The 25,661-nt window shown below is 38.8% G+C and overlaps 2 protein-coding genes across 12 annotated transcripts in view; one reads left to right on the top strand and one right to left on the bottom strand.

Annotated features, from left to right (window-relative positions):
* Nucleotides 1-22,365, bottom strand: part of FASTKD2 (FAST kinase domains 2) — a 32,674-nt gene extending 10,309 nt beyond the window's left edge. The window contains exons 1-7 of one of the 2 annotated variants that reach the window (XM_002749706.8): nt 22,314-22,365; nt 20,811-21,637; nt 17,781-17,884; nt 16,979-17,087; nt 16,277-16,400; nt 15,963-16,102; nt 14,228-14,400 (exon numbers count right to left, since the gene is read on the bottom strand). In XM_002749706.8, the coding sequence (XP_002749752.2) occupies nt 14,228-14,400; nt 15,963-16,102; nt 16,277-16,400; nt 16,979-17,087; nt 17,781-17,884; nt 20,811-21,539 (1,379 nt within the window). In that variant the 5' untranslated portion in view covers nt 21,540-21,637; nt 22,314-22,365. The remainder of the gene's footprint in view (nt 1-14,227; nt 14,401-15,962; nt 16,103-16,276; nt 16,401-16,978; nt 17,088-17,780; nt 17,885-20,810; nt 21,638-22,313) is intronic. The other variant, XM_035305455.3, reaches the window with a different exon arrangement.
* A 266-nt stretch (nt 22,366-22,631) lies between these two features.
* Nucleotides 22,632-25,661, top strand: part of MDH1B (malate dehydrogenase 1B) — a 50,695-nt gene continuing 47,665 nt past the window's right edge. For all 10 annotated transcript variants that reach the window (XM_054257826.2, XM_054257827.2, XM_054257825.2 and 7 more), the window contains exon 1: nt 22,632-22,713. Coding sequence is in view for 5 of the 10 variants with exons in the window: in XM_054257825.2 (XP_054113800.1) it covers nt 22,638-22,713 (76 nt within the window). In the remaining 5 variants the exon portion in view is untranslated. The remainder of the gene's footprint in view (nt 22,714-25,661) is intronic.

The following is a 25,661-nucleotide window of genomic DNA, read 5'->3' as shown; positions in this document are numbered from 1 at the left end:
AATGTCTACTCTTTGCCAGGTCCTGTACTAAGTTCAGGAAAACAGGAAGCTGGGTCTGACTCCGAAGAGCTTACCAACTGAGGAGCAGAGACAGACTTATCGACACAGCAAATGACACAACTTCTCAAGTCTTACCCAGTCTCTGGTGAAGCCTTGACAACAAAGTTGTAGTCAAGAACCCTGATGGGGACAATGAGGGAAGACACAGGAAATGTAGTATGAGCTGAGTCTGTCCATTCAGTGGACAGTACAGTGGGAAGCTGCTTTTCATTTGGCCTAACACCACATCATTGATTAACTGCCCTTAATGGATGGGCATTTGACTCAAACTCAGTCAATCAGATGTTCTCTTTTAGAAATCTAAATCTGGAGAAAAAAAACTAAAAGGATAGAAAGCAGCTGGAGTCAAGCCATTTGAGGGCAAACAGATGGCCTGTGCACCTTGCCACTGAGACACTCAGAACTGCCCTAGTTTGATTTCCCAAGGCTTCTGTGACCTACGCTCTAATTTTTTTTTTAATTAAAAAATTACGGTGTGTTGGGCATTGTTTTAAGAACTTAATGTAGATTAACTTATTTAATCCTAATAACAACCCAATGAGATTGGACATAGTTCATCTCCATTTTAATAAGTGAATAAACTGAGGCACAGGTAAGTAAATTGCCAAAAGTCAAGTAGCTAATTAATGGCAATGCCAAAACTCAAACCTAAGCTAGCTAGCTCTAGAGTCCACACTTTTAATCACTCTTTTAACAAATGGCATTTTACATGCTTTTCTGGTTTTTAATGAACCTTGACTGATCCAAAGAATAAGAAAAGATGTTCTGGGTAGAAAGCAGCGGTATGAAATAAGCTGGCACATTTGAGAAATTACTGTATTTAATAATAGAAATGCATGGTTATGGTTAAAATGAAAAGAACAGAAAGCAGTAGCTTGAGACCAAATGAATAATTAAGGTCAAAACAGAACTAGAAGGTCCAGTTCTCACAGCTTCTCAGAAAGACTGATTTAACAAAGACATATAGACCAAAATATCTTTATGAAATGTCCAGAAACCAGTTAAGAGATTATCATACTCCAGACAAGAACAAAACCAAAAAGAGTTGCATTGAAACAGGTAAGAACATTTTACCCAGGTCAACCCCTCCCCACAAAGCTGGCACACCTCAGCATCAAGAGAAATCACCTTGACCTAGGACTTCTCCCTTAGAGGAAGAGAGTAGAGTGTGCATCCAACATCTGGCTTTTCGGTGTGCTCCCTGAGGGGCCCATTTCTGTCCCAACTCACAAGGAATACTAACAAAACCAGCAGGGTTCCGAAGCCTGAGGGCAGTTAAGAACAAAGGAAAAGGAGTGGACAGCTTTCTGTGCTCAGCACAACTCAAGAGATTTGAGAAAAGATACAGAACCTGAGGATTCAGCCTCAGGAGGAAATGAGAGGAGTGGAGCATATCTTCAACATTCCAGCCTTTTGGTGAGCTGTCCAAGGAGCTGGTTTCTTACAAGGAGAGCTGACAAAACCAGCATGGTTTGAATGTCCAGGAGCAGTTAAGAAGAAAGAAAAGGGGGTCAGTGGCTTGCAGCAGACTGTACAACTTAAGGCTTCTCTAAGGCAAAGGAGGGAAAGGAGTGTAGCATGCCTCCTTTGTACATGCCTGTAGTACAGTAGTCAGACACCAGAGGGAGCAAGATATTCCCTGAGCCTAAAAAAAAAAAAGAAAAGAAAAGAAACCAGTAAATCCCTCTACTTAGAAATCCATCAACACATTCATAGGAAAAGTTTAAGAGGCCTCCAAAATCGCCAGCTAGGCTGATGAGGGTCTTTCCCTGTCAAAGCCAGTCTGTAAAAACAGGGAGAGGAAGCTGTTTCTTCAATTGTGCAGACACCAGTGCAAAGCTACAAGGAAGAAAAAGAATCAGGGAAATGTAACACAAAGTACCAAAATAAATGTCCAGTAACCAACATTAATGAGATGAAGATCTATGAACTGCCCAACAAAGAATTAAAAATAACTGTCTTATAAGAACATGGGAAAAAGACATATGAACAAAATGAGAACAGCAACAAAGAAATAATAAACTATAGAAAGAAATAAACAGCATTCTGGACCTAAAGAATATAGTAACTGAACTGAAAAATTCACTAGAGGGCCATAGCAGCATACTTGAGCAAGCAAAAGAGAATGGGAGAACTTGAAGCAGGTCATGTGAAATTATCCAGTCAGAAAAGAAGAAAGAATAAGAAAGAAAGAAAGAATAAGAATAAAAAAGCCAAAGAGACTTATGGGACACCAACAAGCAAGCCAATGTGCACACTATGGGTGTCTCAGAAGAAGAGAAAAAAGGAGATGAAAGCTTATTTAAGAAAATAATGGGTGAAAAATTCACAAATCTAGAAACAGCAATGGACATCCAGATTCATAAAGCTCAAAGGACCCCAAATAAGATGAATCCAAAGAAATATACATCAAGACACATTGTAATCAAACTATCAAAATTCAAAAACAAAAAGAACTTTAAAAGCAACTCAATTCTCCTACAAGGGAGAATAGCAACTCTCCCTGTAGAAGGGAGAGTTGTACAAGAGAGTCGCCATCAGACTAGCAGTGAACTTCTTAGCAGAAACCTTGCAGGCTAGAGAAGGCACTGGAATAATGTATTCAAAGTGCCAAAACAAACATGCCAACCAATAATCCTGTACTTGGCAAAACAGTCCTTGAAAAATGTAGGTGACCAAGACTCTCAGACAAACGAAAGCTAAGGAAAATTGTCATCATTAGCCTTTTCTTACACTAAATGCTAAAGACAAATGAAATGAAAAAACACAAAACATCAATGTGAAAATACAGAAAAGTATATAACTCACTAGTAAAGATAAATATGTAAAAAAATACAGAATACTGTAATGATGGTGTGCTTTAGTATAAATGCTAAAAAAAACTATTAAGGATAACTAACTATAAAAATTTGCTAATGGATACATAATAGAAAAATATATATACTGTCACATCAATAACACAATAAGGGGAGACAAGTGTAGTTTTTGTATGCAATGGAAGGTAAGTTGTTTTCAGCTTAAAATAGACTGCTATAACAATAAGATATTGTATGTAAGACCCACGGTAACCACAAATGAATTATCTTTAGAGACTACACAAAAGAGAAAGGAATTGAAACATCTCACAAAAGAATCAACAAATCACAAAGAAAGAGAGCAAGAAAGAAAAAGAAGAACTGTAAGACAGAAAACAACAAAATGGCAATAGCAAGTCCTTCTCTATCAATAATTACTCTAAACATTAAGTGGATTAAACTTCCTGATATGGTTTGACTCTGTGTCCCCACCCAAATCTCATCTCAAATTGTAATCCCCTTGTATTGAGGGAGAGGGGAGATGACTAGCTCATGGGAGGCAGTATCCCCCATGCTGTTCTCGTAATAGTGAGAGTGCTCTCATGAGAGCTGATGGGTTTAAGTGTGGCGCTTCCTTGCCCTTTCTCTTGCTATCTCCTGTCATCTTGTGAAGGTGACTGCTTCCCCTTTGCCTTCTGCTGTGATTATAAGTCTCTTGAGGCCTCCTCAGTCATGTGGAACTGTTAGTCAATTAAACTTCTTTTTTTTTTTTTTTCTGAGATGGAGTTTCACTCCTGTTGCCCAGGCTGGAGTGCAATGGTGCAACCTTGGCTCACCGCAACCTCCACCTCCCAGGTTCAAGTGATTCTCCTGCCTCAGCCTTCTGAATAGCTGGGATTACAGGCATGCATCATCACCCCTGGCTAATTTTGTATTTTTAGTAGAGACAGGGTATCTCCATGTTGATCAGGCTGGTGTTGAACTCCAACCTCAGGTGACCCACCCACCTTGGCCTCCCAAAGTGACAGGATTACAGGCATGAGGCACCACACCTGGCCAAACCTCTTTTCTTTATAAATTACCTAGGCTTAGGCAGTATAGCAGTGTGAGAATGGACTAATACATTCTCACAAAAGACACAAAATGGCTGAATGGATTTTAAAAAAGACCAAACTATAACCTGTCTACAAGATACTCACTTTAGATTTAAGGATATACATACTTTGATAATGAAGAAATGGCTAAAATATTCCATGCAAATGGTAACCAAAAGAGAGCAGAGGTAGCCATACTTATATCAGACAAAATGCACCTTCACATGCGCAGTTCATGATAGGGTTCATGCTCCTGTGAGAATCTAATGCTGCGGCTGATCTGACAGACAGGAGGCAGAGCTCCAGCAGTAATGTTCGTCCGCCACTCATCTTCTGCTGTGTGGCCCAGTTCCTAACAGGCCACAGATCAGTACTAGTCTGTGGCTAGGGGGCTAGGGATCCCTGCTACAGATGAAATTAATACAACAGACACATACAGAATATTCCAGCCAATAGCACCAGATCACACATTTTCCTCAAGTGCACACAGATCGTTCTCAAGGACAGACTATACGTTAGGTCACAAAACAAGTCATAACAGATTTAAGAAAACTGAAACCAGACCAAGTACCCTTTCAGATCACAATGGAATACAATTAGAAATCAACAGAGGAAAAACTAGAAAATTCACAAATATGTGGAAATTAAACAACACACTCTTGAACAACCAATGGGTTAAAGAAGAAACCAAAAGGGAAATTATGGGATGCAGAAAAAGTAGTACTAACAAGGAAACTTACAGCAATAAACCCCTACCTTAAAAAGAAGAAAGATATCAAATAAAAAACTTAAATTTACACCTCAAATAACTGAAATAAGACAAACTAAGCCCAAAGTTAGCAGAAGGAAGGAAATAATAAAGATTAGAACAGAAATAAATAAAATAGACAATAAAAAGCAGAAAACAACTAACAAACCTAAGACTTGGTTTTACGAAAAATGAACAAAATTGACAAACCTTTAGCTAGACTGACAGAGAAAAAAAGAAAAAAGACTCAAATAAATAGGAGATGAACAAGAAAACATTATAACTAGAAATAAAAACCAATGCCATAGAAATAAAAAAGAATCATAAGAAACATTATGAACAACTGTAGGCCAACAAATTGGATAATCAAAAATGAATAAATTCCTAGAAAAATATAACCTACCAAGACTGAATCATGAAATAGAAAATTTAAACAAACCAATAAGGAGTAAGGAAATTTAATCAGTAATCAAAAACTTCCCAATAATGAAAAAGGCCAGGATCAGACAGCGTCACTGTTGAATTCTACCAAACATTATGAGAAGAATTAACAGTACTTCTATTGTGCTTAAATTTTCCAAACACTTGAAGACAGAGAACTCATTTTATGAGGCCAGCATTACCCTAATACCAAAGCCAGACACATGCATTATGACATAAGAAAGCTATAGGCCAATATCCCTGATGAACACTGATGTAAAAATCCTCAATAAAATACTAGCATTAGAAGGATCATACACCATGAATAAAAAGGGATTTACCCCTGGAATGCAAAGATGGTTCAGTATATGCAAATCAATTAATGAGATACACAACAATAACAGAATAAAAATCGCATGATCATCTAATTAGATGCAGAAAAACCATTTGATTAAATTCAACAACCTTTCATGATAAGGCTCTCAACAAATTAGGTATAGAAGAAATGAGCCTCACCATAAGACCATATATGAAAAGCCATAGCTAACATCATATTTAATAATGAAAACAAATATTTTCTTCTAAGACCAGGAACAAGACAAGAATGCCTACTCTCATCACTTCTATTCAACTAGGAGCTAGAAATCTTAGCCAGAGTAACTATGCAAACAAAGAAAAAGAAAGAAAAAACAACCAATCAGAAAGGAAGCAGTAAAAATATCTGCTGTGTTCTTATACACTTATAACAAACCATCCAAAAAGGAAATTGGGAAAACAATATTATTTATAATAGTATCAAAAAGCATAAAAATACTTAGGAATAAACTTAAGGAGGTAAAAGACTTGTATACTAAAAACTACAAAAAATTAATGAAAGAAATTAAAGACACAAATAAATGGAAGGACAGTCCACACTCATGGACTGAAAGACACAATATAGTTAAAATGTCCATACTACCCAAGCAGTCTATATATTTAGTGCAATCTCTATCAAAATCTCAATGCCATTTTTTTAATAGAAATTAAAAAAAAAATCTTTAAAACTCATATAGGACCACAAAAGAATCTCAACTGCCAAAGCAATTTTGAAAAAGAACAGAGCTAGAAGTATCACACTTCCTGATTTAAAAATATATTACAAAGCTATAATAATGCAACAATATATTAGGAAGATTATTCATTGGCTGGGCGCAGTGACTCATGCCTGTAATTCCAGCACTTTGGGAGGCCGAGGTGGGTGGATCATGAGGTCAGGAGTTCAAGACCAGCTGGGCTAAGATGGTGAAACCCTACCTCCACTAAAAATACAAAAGAGCCAGGCATGGTGGCAGGTGCCTGTAACCCCAGCTACTCGAAGGCGGAGGCAGAGAACTGCTTGAAGCCAGGAGGTGAAGGTTTCAGTAAGCCAAGATGGCTCCACTGCACTCCAGCCTGGGTGACAGAGCAAGACTCCTTCTTAAAAAAAAGAAAAAAAAAACGAAAAAGGAAGAGGAGAGGATCCAAGATGGCCCAATAGGAACAGCTCTGGACTGCAGTTCCCAGCAAAAACACAGAGGATGAGTGATCACTGCACTTCAACAAATTTTTACTGCCCACAGACCAGGAGATTACTGGGTGGAAAAGCGCCGTAAGTCTCTAGCATGGCTGTTTCAGCTGGCGCAACAGGTCTCCATCCAAAAACTCACACAAACCCAGGCGCCCTTTCAACTGGAGACTGGAACAGCTGAGAGACAGACTCCTCTGTTCAACTGAAAAAAAGGGGCTGAAACAGGGAACCAGGTGATCTGGCTCGGCTGGTCCCACCCCCCACAAAGACCAACAATCTGAAATGCTCTGGATTGAGAGTTTCACAGCAAGCACAGCTGGACCCAGGATGGTCCAGCTCTGTGGGGGGAAGGGCATCTGCCATTACCGAGGCAGTCCAGCACTAAAGAGGCAGTCTGCCATTACTGAGGCAGTCCGCCATTACAGAGACAGCCCACCATTACTGAGGCATGCCATCATAACCAAGGCAGTTCTAACTATGCCCCTATAAACAAAACTGCAAGGAAGTTCACACAGCAGCTGGGCAGAGCCCACAGCAGCTCAGCAACGCCTCTGCTGGCAGACTGTGACTAGGCTGTCTCCTCACTGGGCAGGTCATCTCTGAATAAGGGTAGCAAAATGACAAGAACTTATAAATAAAGCCTCACCTTCCCGGTACAGAGCACCTGTGAAAAAAAGGTGGTTATGAGTTCCACTGCAGCAGACTTAAACGTACCTGCCCAGCAGCTCTGAACAAAACAACAGAGCTCACAGCTCAGCACCTGAACTCCTATAAGGGACAGACTGTCTCCTCAAGCAGCTCCCTGACCCCCATATAACCAAAGAAACACCTCGTAAAGGAGAACTCAGGCTGACATCTGGCGGGTATCCTTCCGGGACAAAGATAACAGAATAAGAAACTGGCAGCAACTCTTAATTGTTCTGCAGACGCTGCAGGTGATCCCCAGGCAAGCAGGGTCTGGAGAGGACCTCCAGCAGTCCTATAGCAGGGGGCCTGACTGTTAGAAGGAAAACTAAAGAACAAAAAGAAATGACTTCATCAGCAACAAAAAGGATGTCCACTCAGAGACCCCCTTCTGAAAATCACCAACCAAAAGACCACAGTTAGATAAATCCACAAAGATAGGAAGAAACCAGTGCAAAAGGATGAAAATACCCAAAACCAGAAGGCCTATCCTCCTCCAAGGGATCACAACTCCTCACCAGCAAGGGAACAAGGCTGGATGGATTGACAGCAACAGCCTTCAGAAGGTAGGAAACAACAAACTTCTCTGAGCTAAAATATCATGTTCTAACCCAATGCAAAGAAACTAAGAACTTTGAAAAAAGGTTTGATGAAATGCTTATGAGAATTATCAGCTTAGAGAGGAATATAAATGAATTAATGGAGCTGAAAAACAAAGTATGAGAACTTTGCGAGGCATACACAAGTTTCAATAGCCAAGTCAATGAAGCAGAAGAAAGGATATCAGAGACTGAAGATCAACTCAATGAAATAAAATGAGAAGGCAAGATTAGAGAAAAAAAGAGTAAAAGGAAATGAACAAAGCCTCCAAGAAATATGGGATTATGTGAAAAGACCTAATCTATGTTTGATAGGTATATCTGAATGTGACAGAGAGAATGAATCCAAGCTGGAAAACACTCTTCAGGATATTATCCATGAGAACATCCCCAACCTAGCAAGGGAGGCCAACATTCAAGTCCAGGAAATACAAAGAATACCACAAAGATATTCCTCAAGAAGAGCAACCCCAAGGCACAAAATCATCAGATTCACAAGGGTCGAAATGAAGGAAAAACTGCTAAGGGCAGCCAGAGAGAAAGGTTGGTTTACCCACAAAGGGAAGCCCATCAGACTCACAGCGGATCTCTCAGCAAAAACCCTACAAGCGAGAAGAGAGTGGGGGCCAATATGCAACATCCTTAAAGAAAAGAACTTTCAACCTAGAATTTCATATCCAGCCAAACTAAGCTTCATAAGCAAAGGAGAAATAAAATCCTTTATGAACAAGCAATTGCTCAGAGATTTCATCACCACCAGGCCTGCTTTACAAGAGCTCCTATAAGAAGCACTAGACATCGAAAGGAACAACCAGTACCAGCCACTCCAAAAATGTACCAAATGGTAAAGAGCATTGACACAATCAAAGAAATGTGTCAACTAATGGGCAAAACAACCAGCTAGCATCAAAATGGCAGGATCAAATTCAAACATAACAATATTAACCTTAAATGTAAATGTGCTAAATGCCCCAGTCAAAAGACACAGACTGGCAAATTGGATAAAAAGTCAAAACCCATCAGTGTACTGTATCCAGGAAACCCATCTCACATGCAATGATACATATAGGCTCAAAATAAAGGGATGGAGGAAGATTTACCAAGCAAATGGGGAACAAAAGGGAAAAAAACAGGATTGTAATCCTAGTCTCTGATAAAATAGACTTTCAACAAAGATCAAGAGACAAAAAAGGGCACTGCATAATGGTAAAAAGATCAATGCAACAAGAAGAGCTAACTACCTAAATATATACATGCCAAATACAGGAGTACCCAGATACATAAAGCAAGTTCTTAACGACCTACAATGAGACTTAGACTCCCACACAATAATAGTGGGAGACTTTAACACTCTGTTGTCAATATTAGACAGATGAACAAGACAGAAAATTAACAAGGATATCCAAGACTTGAACTCAGACCTGGACCAAGCAAACCTAATAGACATTTACAGAACTCTCCACACCAAATCCACAGCACCACATCACACCTACTCTAAAATTGTCCACATAATTGGAAGTAAATAACTCCTAAGCAAATGCAAAAGAACGGAAATCATAACAAGCAGTCTCTCAGATCACAGTGCAATCAAATAAGAACTCAGAATTCAGAAACTGAGAACTGCACAACTTCATGGAAACTGAACAACTGGCTCTTGAATGCTGATAAACAATGAAATGAAGGCAGAAATAAAGATGTTCTTTGAAACCAATGAGAACAAAGACAAAATGTACCAGAATCTCTGGGACACATTTAAAGCAGTGTCTAGATGGAAATTTATAGCAATAAATGCCCACATGAGAAGCAAGGAAAGATCTAAAATCGACACCCTGTCATCAAAATTGGAAGAGCTGGAGGAGCAAGATCAAAAAAAACCTCAAAAGCTAGCAGAACACAAGAAATAACTAAGATCAGAGCAGAACTAAAGGAGATGGAGACACAAAAAAACCTTCAAAAAAATCAATAAATTCAGGAGCTGGTTTTTTGAAAATACCAACAAAATAGACCACTAGCCAGATTAGTAAAAAAGAAAAGAGAGAAGAATCAAATAGATGCAATAAAAAACGATAAAGGGGATATCACCACAGATTCCACAGAAATACAAACCACCATCAGAGATTACTACAAACAACTCTATGTATATAAACGAGTAAACCTGGAAGAAGTGGATAAATTCCTGGACACTTACATCCTCCCAAGCCTAAACTAGAAAGAAGTCAAAACCCCGAATAGACTGATAGCAAGGGCTGAAGTTGAGGCAGCAATTAATAGCCTACCAACCAAAAAAACTCAGGTCCAGATAGGTTCACAGCTGAATTCTACCAGACATACTAAGAGGAGCTGGTACCACTCCTTCTGAAACTATTCCAAACAATCCAAAAAGAGGATATCCTCCCCAAATCTTTTTATGAGACCAATATCATCCTGATACCAAAACCCAGCAGAGACTCAACAAGAAAAGAAAACTTCAGGCCAATATTCACGATGAACATAGATGCAAAAATCTTGAATAAAATACTGGCAAACCAATTGCAACAGCACATCAAAAAGCTTATCCATTACGATCAGGGAGGCTTTATCCCAGGGATGCAAGGCTGGTTCAATATACGCAAGTCTATAAACGTAATTCACCACATAAACAGAACCAAAGACAAAAACCACATGATTATCTCAATAGATGCAGAGAAGGCCTCTGACAAAATTCAACAGCCCTTTATGCTAAAAACTCTCATTAAACTAGGTATCAATGGACTGTATCTCAAAATAATAAAAGCGATGGATGACAGATCCACAGCCAGTGTCATACTGAATGGGCAAAACCAGGAAGCATTCCCTTTGAAATCTCACACTAGACAAGGATGCCCTCTCTCCACTCCCACTCAATATAGTATTAGAAGTTCTAGCCAAAGCAATAAGGCAAGAAAAAGAAATAAAGGGTATTCAAATAGGAAAGGAGGAAGTCAAACTGTATTTGTAGATGACATGACTATATATTTAGAAGACCCTAACGTCTCAGCCCCAAATCTCCTTAAACTGATAAGGATCTTCAGCAAAGTCTCAGGACACAAAATCAATCTGCAAAAATCACAAGCATTCCTATACACCAATAACAGACTTAAAGAGAGCCAAATCAAGAATGAACTGCCATTCACAATTGCCACAAAGAGAATAAAATACCTAGGAATACAACTAACAAAGGATGTAAAGGACCTCTTCAAGGAAAACTACAAACCACTGCTCAAGGAAATAACAGAGGACACAAACAGATAGAGAAACATTCCATGCTCATGGTTAGGAAGAATCGATATTGTGAAAACGGCCATACTGCGCAAAGCAATTTATAGATTCAAAGCTATCCCCATCAAGCTACCAATTACCTTCTTCACAGAACTGGAGAAAAGCACCTTAAACTTCATATGGAACCAAAAGAAAGCCCACATAGCCAAGTTAATTCTAAGCAAAAAAGAACAAAGCTGGAGGCATCATGCTACCTGACTTCAAACTATACTACAAGGCTGCAGTAATCAAAACAGCATGGTACTGATACCAAAACAGAGATATATAGCCCAATGGAACAGAACAGAGGCCTTAGAGGCAATGCCACACATCTACAACCATCTCATCTTGGACAAAAACAAGCACTGGGGAAAGGATTCCCTGTTTAATAAATAGTGCTGGGAAAACTGACTAGCCATGTGCAGAAAGCAGAAACTGGACACCTTACACTAAAATTAACTCCAGATGGATTAAAGACTTAAATATAAGACCTACCACCATAAAAATCCTAGAAGAAAACCTAGGCAAAATCATTTAGGACATAGGCATAGCAAGGACTTCATGACCAAAACACCAAAAGCATTGGCAAAATAGCCAAAATAGACAAATGGATCTAATTAAACTCCAGAGCTTCTGCACAGCAAAAGAAACAATCATTAGAGTGAACCAGCAACCAACAGAATGGGAAAAAATTTTTGCAATCTACCCATCTGACAAAGGACTTATATCCAAAATCTACAAATAACTAAAACAGATTTAGAAGAAAAAAAGAAACAAACCCAATCAAAAGTGGGCAAAGGATATGAACACTTTTCAAAAGACATATATGAGGCCAACAAACATATAAAAAAATGCTCATCATCACTGGTCATTAGAGAAATGCATATCAAAACTACATTGAGATATCATCTCATGCCAGTTAGAATGGCAATCATTAAAAAATCTGGAGACAACGGATGCTGGAGAGGATGTGGAGAAACAGAAACACTTTCACACTGTTGGTGGGAGTGTAAATTAGTTCAACCATTGCAGAAGACAGTGTGGCGATTACTCAAGGACCTAGAAATAGAAATTCCTTTTGACCCAACAATCCCATTACTGGGTATATATCCAAAGATTATAAATTGTTCTATTATAAGGATATATGCACACATATGTTCATTGCAGCACTGTTTACAATAGCAAAGACTTGGAACCAACCCAAATGCCCATCAATGATTGACTGGACAGGGAAAATGTGGCACATATACACAATGGAATACTATGCAGCCATAAAAAACTATGAGTTTGTGTCCTTTGTAGGTACATGGATGAAGCTGGAAACTATCATTCCCAGCAAACTGACACAGGAACAGAGAGTCAAGCACCGCATATTCTCACTCACAGGCAGGTATTGAACAGTGAGAACACATGGACACAGGGAGGGGAGCATCACACACTGAGGTTTATCGTGGGGTACTAGGAGAGGGACAGTGTGGTGCAGGGAGTTGGGGAGGGATATAATGGGAGAAATGCCAGATATAGGTGATAGGGATGGAGGCAGCAAATCAAATTGCCATGTATGTACCTATGCAACAATCCTGCATGTCCTTTACATGTACCCCAGAACTTAAGTGCAATAAAATATATATTTTAAAAAAAACCGGGCCGGGCGCGGTGGCTCACGCCTGTAATCCCAGCACTTTGGGAGGCTGAGGTGGGGGTGGATCACGAGGTCAAGAGATTGAGACCATCCTGGTCAACATGGTGAAACCCCGTCTCTACTAAAAAATACACAAATTAGCTGGGCATGGTGGTGCGTGCCTGTAATCCCAGCTACTCAGGAGGCTAAGCCAGAATTGCCTGAACCCAGGAGGCGGAGGTTGCTGTGAGCCGAGATCACGCCATTGCACTCCAGCCTGGGTAACAAGAGCGAAACTCGGTCTCAAAAAAAAAAAAACCTTGAAAGAAATGTATATGTTATTCATTATGACCAAGTACAATTTATTGCTGGGATGGAAGGATGGTTCAATATATGCAAATCAACCAATATGATACATCATATCAACAGAATGAAGGATAAAAAACCTTATGATCATTTCAACCGATGCTAAAAAGCATTTGATAAAAGTAAAATCCTTATATGATCCAGGGATCTCACTTCTGGATATATATCAATTCATAAGAATTAAGATGAGAATCTCAAAGAGACATCTATACTCCTATGTTAACCTGTAGCACTGTTTGCAACACCCAAGACAGGGAAATAACCTAAATGTCCATCAACAGATGAATGGATAAAGAAAATATGATATGTACATATAATATTATGAATATTATTCAGCCTTAGAAGGAGATTCTGCCATATGCTACAACATGGGTTAACTTGAAGGGTATTATGCTAAGTGAAATAAGCTATTCATGGAAGGACAAATATTGCATGACTCCGCTTGTATGAGGTATCTAAAAAGGTCAGTCATAGAAACAGAGATTATAATGTTGGTTGTCAGGGGTGAGGAAAGGGGAAAATACAAGAGTTCTTATTCAACAGGTATTAAGTTTCAGTTATGCAAGATGATTAAGTTGTAGAGATCCACTGTACAATATTGTTAACTATATTGTTAATAATAAAGTCAGCAATATTGTATTGCACACTTTTAAATTTGCTAAATGTTCTTACCATAATAAAAAAAATCAAAATTAAAAAAAATACATTTCTCAATTTTTTAATAAAGTTAAACTGAACTATGAACTTAGGAGCTGAGAGGGTAAGCTGGGAGAGCTTGAAATGAAAACTCCTATAATGAATTAACTAATGTATTATAAAGAACAGAAACAAGGGCAGCAAATATAAAATAAAATTCTGTTTAACTTCATAAATGAGTAAGGAACACTATGTTTTATTTACCGGCATGGATAATGACTATGGGTGTGTTCACCCATAGTGATTCATTAAGCTTATGATTTATAACCTTTTCTGTAAGTAAATTATAAGGCAATAAAAAAAATAAAAAACAAGTACATACTCTTTGTTCTGGCATTTGTAGACATGATTGAGAGCAGAATAAACATGAAGAATAGATATAATGCTTTTCATGTTTAGGGATTCAGGTTCCTCTACTATTCTCTTCATAAACAGATCCATTAAATCAACAGGTTGAAAACCAAGGTTTTCAAATGAAATGAGAAGAAAAAGAACCTTAAAAAGAGAAAATTGAGGGAAAACTCTTTAATAATTAGAGTATGCTAACAGTAATTTTTTGGATCTCAAAAAAATCTAACTAGTAATTCAACTGTCCTGATCAATGGGAGATATCCTGAAAAGGAACAATTATCGCTCCCTCAGGAAATCTGTACCATTAATTCTTGAATTGTGCATCAAGTTAATAAGCAATCATTTTATAAGCAGAGAACCAGAGCATACAATGGTTTCTATGTTTCCATTTCATTTAAAAATAAACCCTTTCCTACATCACTTTCATACAACAGATCTGAAAATTACTTTTAAATATGCCTTTTCTGAAGGTTTTCAGAATGACCAACTCATTCTTAAACTCCTCCCATTCCCAAACTTAAAAACTTCCTAGATTCTAACACGTAAGACATAACCCCCAAATTTCTATATTTAATATTAATATCTGTAAGTGAGAATGGAACTGAAACATTACGATTAAAATAGCCTCTCAATCTTTTTTCCTTAGGATTATTACTTCTCTTTCCATAACCAATTTCGACGGTAAACTCAATATTCAACTTGCTCTCCAAAATAAACTGAACCTAGAGATCTAACAAAGTTATCACCTATTTCATTGCAAAAAGAAGTTTTTGCCAGCTGCTTCATTTAGATGTTTATATTCTTAACCCAGCTCCTGATTTTAAAGGCTTTTACTCTGAACAAAACAATGGACATGACCATAAGTAGTGATATTTTATTCTTCAAAAACCATAGCCTGTCACATCATCCATCTTTATTATTCAAAATCTATCAAGAAAAAAGTATAAACACAAAATGATGCTAAATATCTAATCAAAGTACCCCATAAAACCCTTTAAAACCAAATAGAAGAGCAAACTTCGGACAATATTATTTTTGTTTCAAATAGAAAGATGACCAAAAGACAGAATACTATACAGATGATCCCTGACTTATGGTGGGGTATATCCCAACAAACTCACCATAAATTGAAAATATTGTAAATCAAAATGCATTTTACATCCAACTTACTGAATATCATAGCCTAGCCCAGCCTACCTTAAACATGTTTAGAACTTACATTCACCTATAGTTGGGCAAAATCAGTTAACAAAAAGCCTATGTTATACTAAAAGTGTTGAATAGCTCAGGTAATTTATTGAATACAATATACACTGTTTACCCTCATGATGGTGCAGCTGACTGGGAGCTGCGACTTGCTGCCACTGCCCAGCATGAAAAGAGAGTATCATACAACATATCACTAACCCAGGAAAACATCAAAATCAAAAAAGTATGGTTTCTACTGAATGCGTATTGCTTTTGAAACATCAAAAAGCCAAAAAATCATTAAGTCAAGCCATCCTAAGTTGGGGACTATTCATATTAGCAAGTAGCCCCCAGACAGGAATAATAAGGAACTAATTTCTCAAAAGTCAATTCAGCATTAGAGTATCTGGATATCTTATCCACTGTAAAGGTAAAAGAGAAATATTTAAAATGCTAAATGAATTAGTACGTGTTTTAAAAGTTTTGTGAGGCTTATTCTAAATTGTTAATATACTCACTTTTTTGAACTTCCAGATGTCAAAAGTTGTAGCCACATAATCCGCTAGTCCCTTGAAGAGATCTAAATTATAGTATCGGAGGTCTGAGCAGGACTGCAATATGTTGATCATTATTTTTAAAGGACACCCATGGATATTACCTTTAAGAATGAGTTAAAAAAGCAAACAAAGATTACCAGATTGTTTTGAATGCAAGCTACAACATGCTTTATTCTTTTTTTTCTCACATAAAACCAAAGTTTTTAAAACAAAACAAAAATAGTCTAAAACAGAAGGTCAGGTGTTATAAGTGATGGAAGAAAAATTCCCCTTACCTAGGACCATCTTACTGCATTCATTCAGGAGTATAAGAGATCGATGATTCATGGCAGCTAGTACCTCAAACATGTGCTGGCTATTCACAACAGAAAATCTGTCTAATTCCTTCAAGGCTTTCATCTAAAGAAAAACAAACTTAAATTTAATTTACTATCTGTGGCAAAATAAATTAAACTTTTATTTTTATTGACACAGGGTGTTTCTCTATCACCCAAGTTGAAGCCTCAATCTCCCAGGCTCAATTGATCCTCCTGCCTCAGCCTCCCATGTAGCTGGGATTACAGGCATGCACTACCACGCCTGGTTAATTCTTTGATTTTTTTTTTTTTTTGCAAAGACAGGGTCTTGCTCAATTACCCAGGCTGGTCTCAAACACCTGAGCTCAAGAGATCCCCCTGCCTTGACATCCCAAAATGCTGAAATTACAGGTGTGAGCCACCATGTCTGGTCTAAACTTTTATTTTTAAATCAAAAAGATGATGTTTGGGTAAAATGACCAAGACAAATAGATAAACACATATACATTTATATATACACAGATAAATAAATATAAGGGTACTTCTATTAATTCACTTTAGCAAAGATATACCTAAAAGCCCAACAATGCCCTCTTAGAAAATTGACTTCAAGCAGTCATAGCAGGTTACAAAAAATAATTTTTCCAAATCTCATCCACTAGAGAAAATTCATGTGTTTACCTCCAGTTTCCTCTTAAGAGCATTCGGTGCATCTTTTCCAATACATTTCATCACAGCTTGTAATGTTAAGACATCTTCTATTTTCCAAACTTGCTGATCAGCTAGTATTCTGTTATCAAACACAGTAAATATTACAATCACAGAATCTTCACAGCAGAAGAAAAATCTTAAAATTTCACTTGGTCCAGCTCCTTCTTACAGGAAAGGATTATGAAACCCAGAGAAATGATCTACCTGCCCAAGAGAGTGTAAGTAGTAAAAGATTGAGAACCAATCTATTAATAGCACTATTTTCTCTCACATTATTGTACTGCCTTTACTAAGGAACAAATTAAATTACATCAGGAGATTATAGTAGCATATCCTATGCATAGTCAAAGTAAAAGGGAATTAAGTGTTACTCTCACTAATCTATGATGTTAGATCAGTTATATCAATTTTATAAATTCCGTTTCAAGCTGGGCCAGTGTCAAATAACCCTCACATAGTGCCTGAATAACTCTTCTGAATATACATATCAATTTTTTCCCACCCACATCAGTACTATGTTTTAAAATAAATTAATTTAGATGTCCATGTTACTAACATCTTTGTTATTATGGACCCTAAAAGAAGCATTTCCAACCTTATGTCATCCAGAGTCAGGATTTTAAGCTTAATAAGGCATTAAAGACTGTAACTAGCAAAAAGCCTCCCCAACTCTTCCCCTCAAGAAAACAGTTTAGTTTTCATCTCAATTTTTTATTCCAGATTTAAAAGGAACAAAGAAAACCACATGAAGAAAACGTAAGAGAGTTCTCACCTGAATCCTGCTTGTAGAACATGAACATTCCTGCATGGCTCCATTGCCTCTAAAACAGTTGACAAAACTGAAAGGCACACGTCATCACACTCATTGATACGTTCCTATTGAAATAGAATTACAAAAGTACTACAGGTGATGAGCCCATAGTAAACTATCTCATCCAAGCAAAACCACTGAACTGACATACTGAATACAAGGACTAAGTATCAAACCAACAATTCCCACAGTCCGTCCACAATAAACAGCATCTTCAGGAAATAAAAAGTCATACTTACCGAATTTTCCAGCTAACTGATAGACATCCTTTTATGTATCAACACTTTTTTACCTTCACTATTATCACTGAAAACATATTTGATATTCATTATATTCCACCGCTTCTGAAACAACTTCTATTAAACATTATTTTTACCTGTTTTTGGAACCCAAGGTCATTACAAAGGCGAAAACAGTTAAAGTGCAGGAATATACCAACTACAGAGGTATAGAAGGTAATTAGCCCATCTCTAAAGATTCTTAAATGGTTGTGCCCTTACGATTTTCCTAGATCCCTTCCTGAGTATCAAGCTGAAACTCTACTTGTGAATCTTCTAATTCACATCTCCTGCCACATTCTGCCACTACTATCTGGGTCTCAAGGGAAGCCTACACCCCACAGATTCTTCTTTCAGGTCCCTTTACTTCAAGTACTAAATTAGATTCCAGAAATAACAGTGGGCATAATTGGAAGGTGAATAGTAACAACACAGCTTACCTAGTACTACTCTACAGTTTAATCACAACTAGTCTATACACCTCACAAAAGATTACATCTGAGGAAACTTAGCCTAAAAAGAGATACGCTCTTTTGCTAAAATTATATAACCAACCAATCACAAAGTTTTAAGTCAGAACCGGATGAGAAATGGATATTGTTAGAATAAAAAAACAGGTTTTTTTTTTACTATGAAAGGATTTCCTTAACAATTTCACAGCATTCCCTTCAATATCTCCTATGAAAGAAAAGGCCACTTGGCTATGTGTTTGAAGGGCAAATTCACTGATGGTACACTGTCCTTTCACCTCTATCTAAAATAAATGTCTTTATATTATTCCAACAGTCAGTGAGACATATCATCCATAGAGATGTTTTGACTCCAAAAATCTACTACTCAGACCTCACCAACACAGATGTCATCCCCATGTGAGTTTATCTGTCCAAACTCTAGTATCACTGCCCAGGTAAGGTGGTTTATTACAGTCACTTTTAAATAACTATATAGGGAACTAATACACAGTCTACAAATAAAATGGATATTCTGCGGTTTAAACAAATATAGACACATACACTAAAAAAAAGTTATTGCTTAAGAACATATGGATCTTTGGGTAGAGTCAAGACTTAAAAAAAAAAAAAAAAGAACATATGGAAATCACAGTAATGTAAATAGTTAAAAATTTCCAAATAGCTAGAACCCAATTCTTGAATTCTATAGCAAGATAGGATACATGCCAGAATTATTATTTCCAGACAGGGTCTGGCTCTGTCATCCTGACCGGAGTGTAGTGGCACGATCATGGCTCACGGCAGCTTCGATCTCACGGGCTCAAGCGATATTCCCACCTCAGCCTCCCAAGTGGCTAGGACCACAGGCAAGTACATCACACCCAGCTAACTTTTGTAGAGACAGGGTCTCCTTATGTTGCCCAGGCTGGTCTCAAACTCCTGGGCTCAAGAGATCCTCCTGCCTTGGCCTCCCAGTATTGGGATTAGAGATGTGAGCTACCACAGCTAACTAAAAAATTACTTCATTATCATTTTTAGAATTCAGAAGTGTACACTCTTAAAACATAAATGATTAAAAAGCTAATCTCTCCTTCCTTACATCTGGCACCATTTCAGTGACATTAAACACATTGACATTCTTGCTTTAGACTAAACATGGCTCCCTCTATCCAATTTCAACCTTCTTCCAACCCATTTTCCACTCATTCAGTTATCTAAAATACAAATTTGAGCATGTCAACTCATTGCTTAAAATTTTTCAATGGATTCCCAGTGCCAGGATAAATGCATACTCCTTAGCTAGCCATAAGAAGCTCTGGCCGGGTGCAGTGGCTCACGCCTGTAATCCCAGCAATTTGGGAGGCCGAGGCGGGTGGATCATGAGGTCAAGAAATCGAGACCATCCTGGTCAACATGGTGAAACTCCGTCTCTACTAAAAATACAAAAAATTAGCCGGGCATGGTGGCGCGTGCCTGTAATCCCAGCTACTCAGGAGGCTGAGGCAGGAGAATTGCCTGAACCCAGGAGGCGGAGGTTGCGGTGAGCCGAGATCATGCCATTGCACTCCAGCCTGGGTAACAAGAGTGAAACTCCATCTCAAAATAAAAAAAGCTCTTTTATGATTTGGTTCCTGTTCTTCCAGCCTCTTGTCCTGCACCCCCTCTCCCCAAGCCTCTTGCCCCTCACTCCTCTCCTTTGATCACCATGTACAAAATTTCTTCCCATCCCCTCAAACATACATCTCCATTATTCTGTACTTCAGCCATGCTAAACTACTTTCATCTCTTCAAATTTGCCAAATTTTTCATGTGGGAATGTTAGGGCATGCAATCCTCTCTACTTAAAACACCAGCCCCTTCCCTATCAATGTGTTCATTAGTTTAGGTATCATCTACTGGGCCTGAATCCCAATTCTACCATGGATAGATTATCTTCCTACCCTTTCCCTTCTCTCCTTCTTCAACTACCCAGCCTTTCTTTGTATATCTCGCATCTCTTCTCATTTTAGCTTCTTCACCACTACTCAACTCTGCGGATGGTAAATGGGGAAGGTTTTCATAAATTTCCACAGCAGAAGGAAGAAAATAACTAGCTAACGTAAGGCCTCCAAGTCATATAATATATATGCAAAAATAAATAAAAGGAAACTACCATTCCATTTGACAGTCTCTTTTAAGGAGGCTACATATCTATTTCCCATCATTCTTTCAAAATATTGTAAATCAAGTAAAAGCATGTTTACATCTCCTTTTTATTTTACCTGGGTCACCCTCAGCAAAGTCTGTACCAAAAGAGTGTTCTGAGGGATTCCAAGCTTCACTATGGCATGAAGGCTGAACAGCAGGTACTTATATTGCATGATCTTGGCTTCTCTCATCATATGTTCACATAGCTGATTAAATGCAGGGTGGCTAAACATCAGTTGTTTTTCAAAGCGCTTCTGTTCGTCAGACAGTCTTTTGGCAATTGTCCACATTGCTGTGAAATAGTTGCTACTAGGAAATGTAGGTGCTTTTGAAAATGTATCTAACACATCACTAAGGGAATTACACTCCTGAGACAGTGTACTATTGCTGATACGATTTGGTTTTGTTTCGTTGTTAAGAACATCTTCATTGGAGACTTCGTGATGAAAGTTTACTTTCTTCAAGCCATCATTAGATTTATCAACAGAGACAAGAGACTGCTTTGAGTCAAAAGACAATCTTCTAGCACAAAGTAGTCTGTCAATTCTAAGGGCTGTTACAGTGCTCATGCCCTTTTTTTGAAAGCCAACATCTGATTTTAAAATGAATGCATCCTGAAAGAGATATCTAATGATACCGGATGACTGCATTCTCTTATGAAAGTCATTTAAAGTGTTCCAGTCTGAATAAACTATTTTTGGTTTGCAAAGTCCCAAAGGATACAGCCTCATAGTTCTGCTTGTTGGAACGAAAGTCCTGAATTGTTTAAGGTTCCATAACAAGGAGCCTGCTTTGTTATTCATTTTGCTCTCCACTGAAACACTTCCAAAAAGCTTTAAAGTTGTCAATATGAAACCAACGTCACTTCTACTAGTGAAAAAGAAAATGTGCTGTGGTTTTCCTGTAGGGGAAGAAGTAATGAAAAGAATAAAAATTAAAGCAAAACTTTTACTTAAAGAAATGAAATGCATTTAACAGAAGAGAAAATGGGGAACTTATGGCGCTACTAAAGATTTAAATTAAAAAATTTTTTTTAAACTATATGGGTTCCCTCCAATATACCACAATGTGTCCAGTTTCAAAGAAGCCAGGTCATTTTCGAAGTAGTCATTGTATAAATGAGTTTTATTTAAAAAGTGAATTTCTGATACAAAAGCGTTCCAAAAAGCTTCCTTTGTAGGAGAGATTTTTGTTGGCATTGTTATGGAAATATCCTCAAGGAAAATTAGGGGATTAACTTGATAGATCATTTTCAACATGAGGATTTAGCAACGGCCAAACCCCGACCATCAAGAATATGGATTTGGGCCGGTAGAACGGCTCAGTGGAAGAAGCAGAAAACGAAAGCGATGTTTGCAAGTGGCCTGCGCTTAAGAGGAAGATCTTAAACAACCAGCCAGCCTCACCAGGCCCCGGAACCAACGTCAAAAGGCTGTCCTTCCGCAGTTGGGCCGCCCAGCATTAACCTACCTCCTTTAAACTTAATTCCAGGACAACGCCTGAGACCTTGCTCTGCAAGGTAAAAAGTCAGGATGTGATACGTTCAACCACTCAGCCCAGGCTCGTCCTCCACTCACCTTAGGGTAGAACCCCGCGTCTACATACAGGCGCAGCCATGACAGCTTCCCCGAGAGCTGAGAGTCTCACGAGGTTTTACGGATTCCCTCAAAGGTCAAAAAGTATACGTTCGCGGTTGTAGCTGAAGGACTTACTTAAAAGCAAGCCTACCGAGGGGAATGACTAATTACCCTGGATATAGGGATGGGGATCGGGGCTACTACAGCGCTTATAAGGGCAATGTTTGATCGTATATCGCAACATAACCCATTCAAGTCCTAACTTAAACATCTAAGCTCTACTGGGCGCTAATTGTAGTGCGCTTGCGCCTTGCCCTTGGCGGCATGGTTGCTAGGAAACCGCGAAGCCGCGGTCCAAGCTTCAAGTCTCTCTCGACCATGGCCAAATTCGTCATTGCGGGTAAGTGATCCCCGCGTCCGCCCGCAGATTGCTCAAAACGCCGACAGCTCACCTCCCACGGCCGCTTGGCAGTGATGTTCTTACTGGCTTATAGCAAGTCCAGCGTCTATACGGACCGCTCCATGCTTTGCTATGAATTCATTCAAAGATATTTACTGGATCGTGACGGTGCGCTAAGCACTGTGGGACACCGGTGATACAATGGAGGGAAACATATCTCTGCCTTCGAAGAGCTTTCAGTCTCATGGGGCACAGAACATGTACTTTTGATACGGTGTGATTAATGCAATGAAGGAGACCTGCACAGGCCCCTGGGAGCATAGAATCCTAATCTGGATTTAGGAGGTGGGGGAGAGGTGGACACAAGGAACTGGCTGGGGAAGGTATTGCAGGAGCTGAGTTATGAAGGTGTGAGGGGAGGAGGCTATTCCAGATCAAAGCAGAGAGACTAGAAGCCTCATGGCCTAACCAAAAATCTGGTTATGTGAGGAGTGACAGGACCTGGGGCTAGAACAGGAGCAGGAGCCAGGTCCTTGCATTTCATATACACCAAGGGAAGGTATTTGAACTGTATCCTGAAAGCAATGAGGAGTTATAGAAAAGTTTTAAGCAAGAGGGTAGTCTTAATGAGTCTGCATTTTAGGAAGCCTGTCTTAGCAGCAATGGAGAGAATGATTGAAAGTGCTGGCCGGGCGCGGTGGCTCACGCCTATAATCCCAGCACTTTGGGAGGCCGAGGCGGGTGGATCACGAGGTCAAGAGATCGAGACCATCCTCGTCAACAAGGTGAAACCCCGTCTGTACTAAAAATACAAAAATTAGCTGGGCATGGTGGTGCACGCCTGTAGTCCCAGCTACTCGGGAGGCTGAGGCAGGAGAATTGCTTGAACCTAGAAGGCGGAGGTTGCGTACCATTGCACTCCAGCCTGGGTAACAAGAGCGAAACTCCATCTCAAAAAAAAAAAAAAAAAAAGAAAGTGCTGTTTGACAGCAAGGACCCAACTGAGAAGACTGTTATTGCAACAATCCATGGTACCTGCCTCCTCTTCTCATAGTTTCTTAAGAGTAGACTGCTCTTCCATCTCCAGTTCTGCCTTCTAATTAATCTTGGAAGGCTTCTAATTCTGCTTCCTGAAAGAAAGTGCTGTCACCATAGTCATCAATGACTTTCTTAAAAGCTATTTATCCTTTGACTTATTTGATCTCTTTGATGCATTGAACACAATTGACATCTACCATCCACAGAAGAATTTTTTTTTTTGAGACAGGATCTTACTTTGTCACCCAGGCTGGAATGCAGTGGCACAATTACGGCTCACTGCAGCTTTGACCTCCTGGGCTCAAGCAATCCTCCAGCCTCTGCCTCTCAAATAGCTGGGAATAGATGGCGTTTTGTCATGTTGCCCAGGCTGGTCTTGAACTCCTATGCTCAAGCAATTTGCCCACTTTGGCCTCCCAAATCTCTGAGATTACAGGCATGCGCCACTGCACCTGGCCCAGAAGAATATTTTTGTGCGCTGACTAACCATATGCTGGGAAGTCAGTGGAAAACACACTTACAGAGAATGCTGCATGTATGACAGGGGCAGGGCAGAGTTCTATAGGAACAATAGCAGGGGACCTTACTTAATTAGGTAAGGGCTTCCCAGAGGGAGAGATTTTAAGCGGATACCTGAAAGAATGATAACAAATTACCTAAGAGAGAAGAGGTAGAAAGGAAGGGAGTAATTTAGGCATGGGTAACAGGGAGTGGGGTTAGAGTGAGGAGAACTAGTTTGGTGATAATTGAGAATATAAAATAAGCACAAAATTGAAATAAGTTTATTAGAACTGAAACAAAGAGTACAAGAAAGAAAGTGTCATAAAGTGAGGCTAGAGTTAGATAATGTAGACTCTTGTGAGCCATGTTCAGTAGTTTAGACTTTATCCAGAGTTTTGAAAGGTAGGAGGACCTAATCAAATTTGCATTTTATCTCAATGTTATAGCTACAGCCTGAGAGAGAAAGACTGGTTGCCAAGAGACCAGTTAGGAAACTAGTGCTGTAGTCCAGGAGGGAGTTGAAGGTGCCCTGTCCTAGAATGGCAAACAATGGAGACAGACATAAGTGAACGGATTAGAGAGATATTAGGGAGGCAGAATCTATAGAACTGGGTGTCTAATTGAGTGGAAGAGGGCAGATAAGGGAGAAAAAGGAGTTAAACATTATTCCCAAGCAGTGGTTTGAATAACTGCAGAGATTAGGAGTCACTGAAAAAAAAGGAGTAGGCTTAATACTCTGGATACTCTTACTGCTCTTAGATAAGGAAAATAAACATAAAAATATAAGCAACTATGCAAATTTAATAGGGAAATGGTGACAAAATTCATCATAGACCTGAGTGCCTATGAGACATTTTGGAGGATATGGGAAAATAGAGGAGGATATAGGCATCTAGATAAGGAGATAGATCTGAGCTGGAAATACAGATTTCTACTTGAAGCCAAGGGAATGAAGCCAATTGGCCAGAAAGAATCTGTAAGATATAAAGATAAGATGCTTCTCAGAATGATGCCTTTTAATGGGTTGATAAAGGAATAGGAACCTACAAAGGATAGAAAGGAGTGACCAGAGAAGCAGGAGAAGAACCTGGAGAATGCCCCACTATAGCAGGTGTTTTAAAAGCATGCAAGGGGGCAGTAGTGTCAAATGCTGCCAAGGGTCAACAAGAAAAGGATCAAAAAGTATCCATTGGATTTAGTAGCATGGAAGTCCCCAGTGACCTTCAAGAGAATTGTGGGGTCAACTACATTGCAGTGGATGAGAAATAAGTGAAGACCTGAGGATGGCAAGTATAGAGAACTCTTTCAAGGTATTTTAATAGAAAAGGACATATGAAAGGCAATAGCTAGAGGGGGGGATGATGTTTCTTAGGACAGGAGAAACAATATAATGAGTATATTTAAATATG

The sequence above is a fragment of the Callithrix jacchus genome, chromosome 6 (assembly GCF_049354715.1).
Source record: "Callithrix jacchus isolate 240 chromosome 6, calJac240_pri, whole genome shotgun sequence".
NCBI lineage: Eukaryota > Metazoa > Chordata > Mammalia > Primates > Cebidae > Callithrix > Callithrix jacchus.
This window is presented reverse-complemented; position numbering and strand designations above follow the sequence as displayed.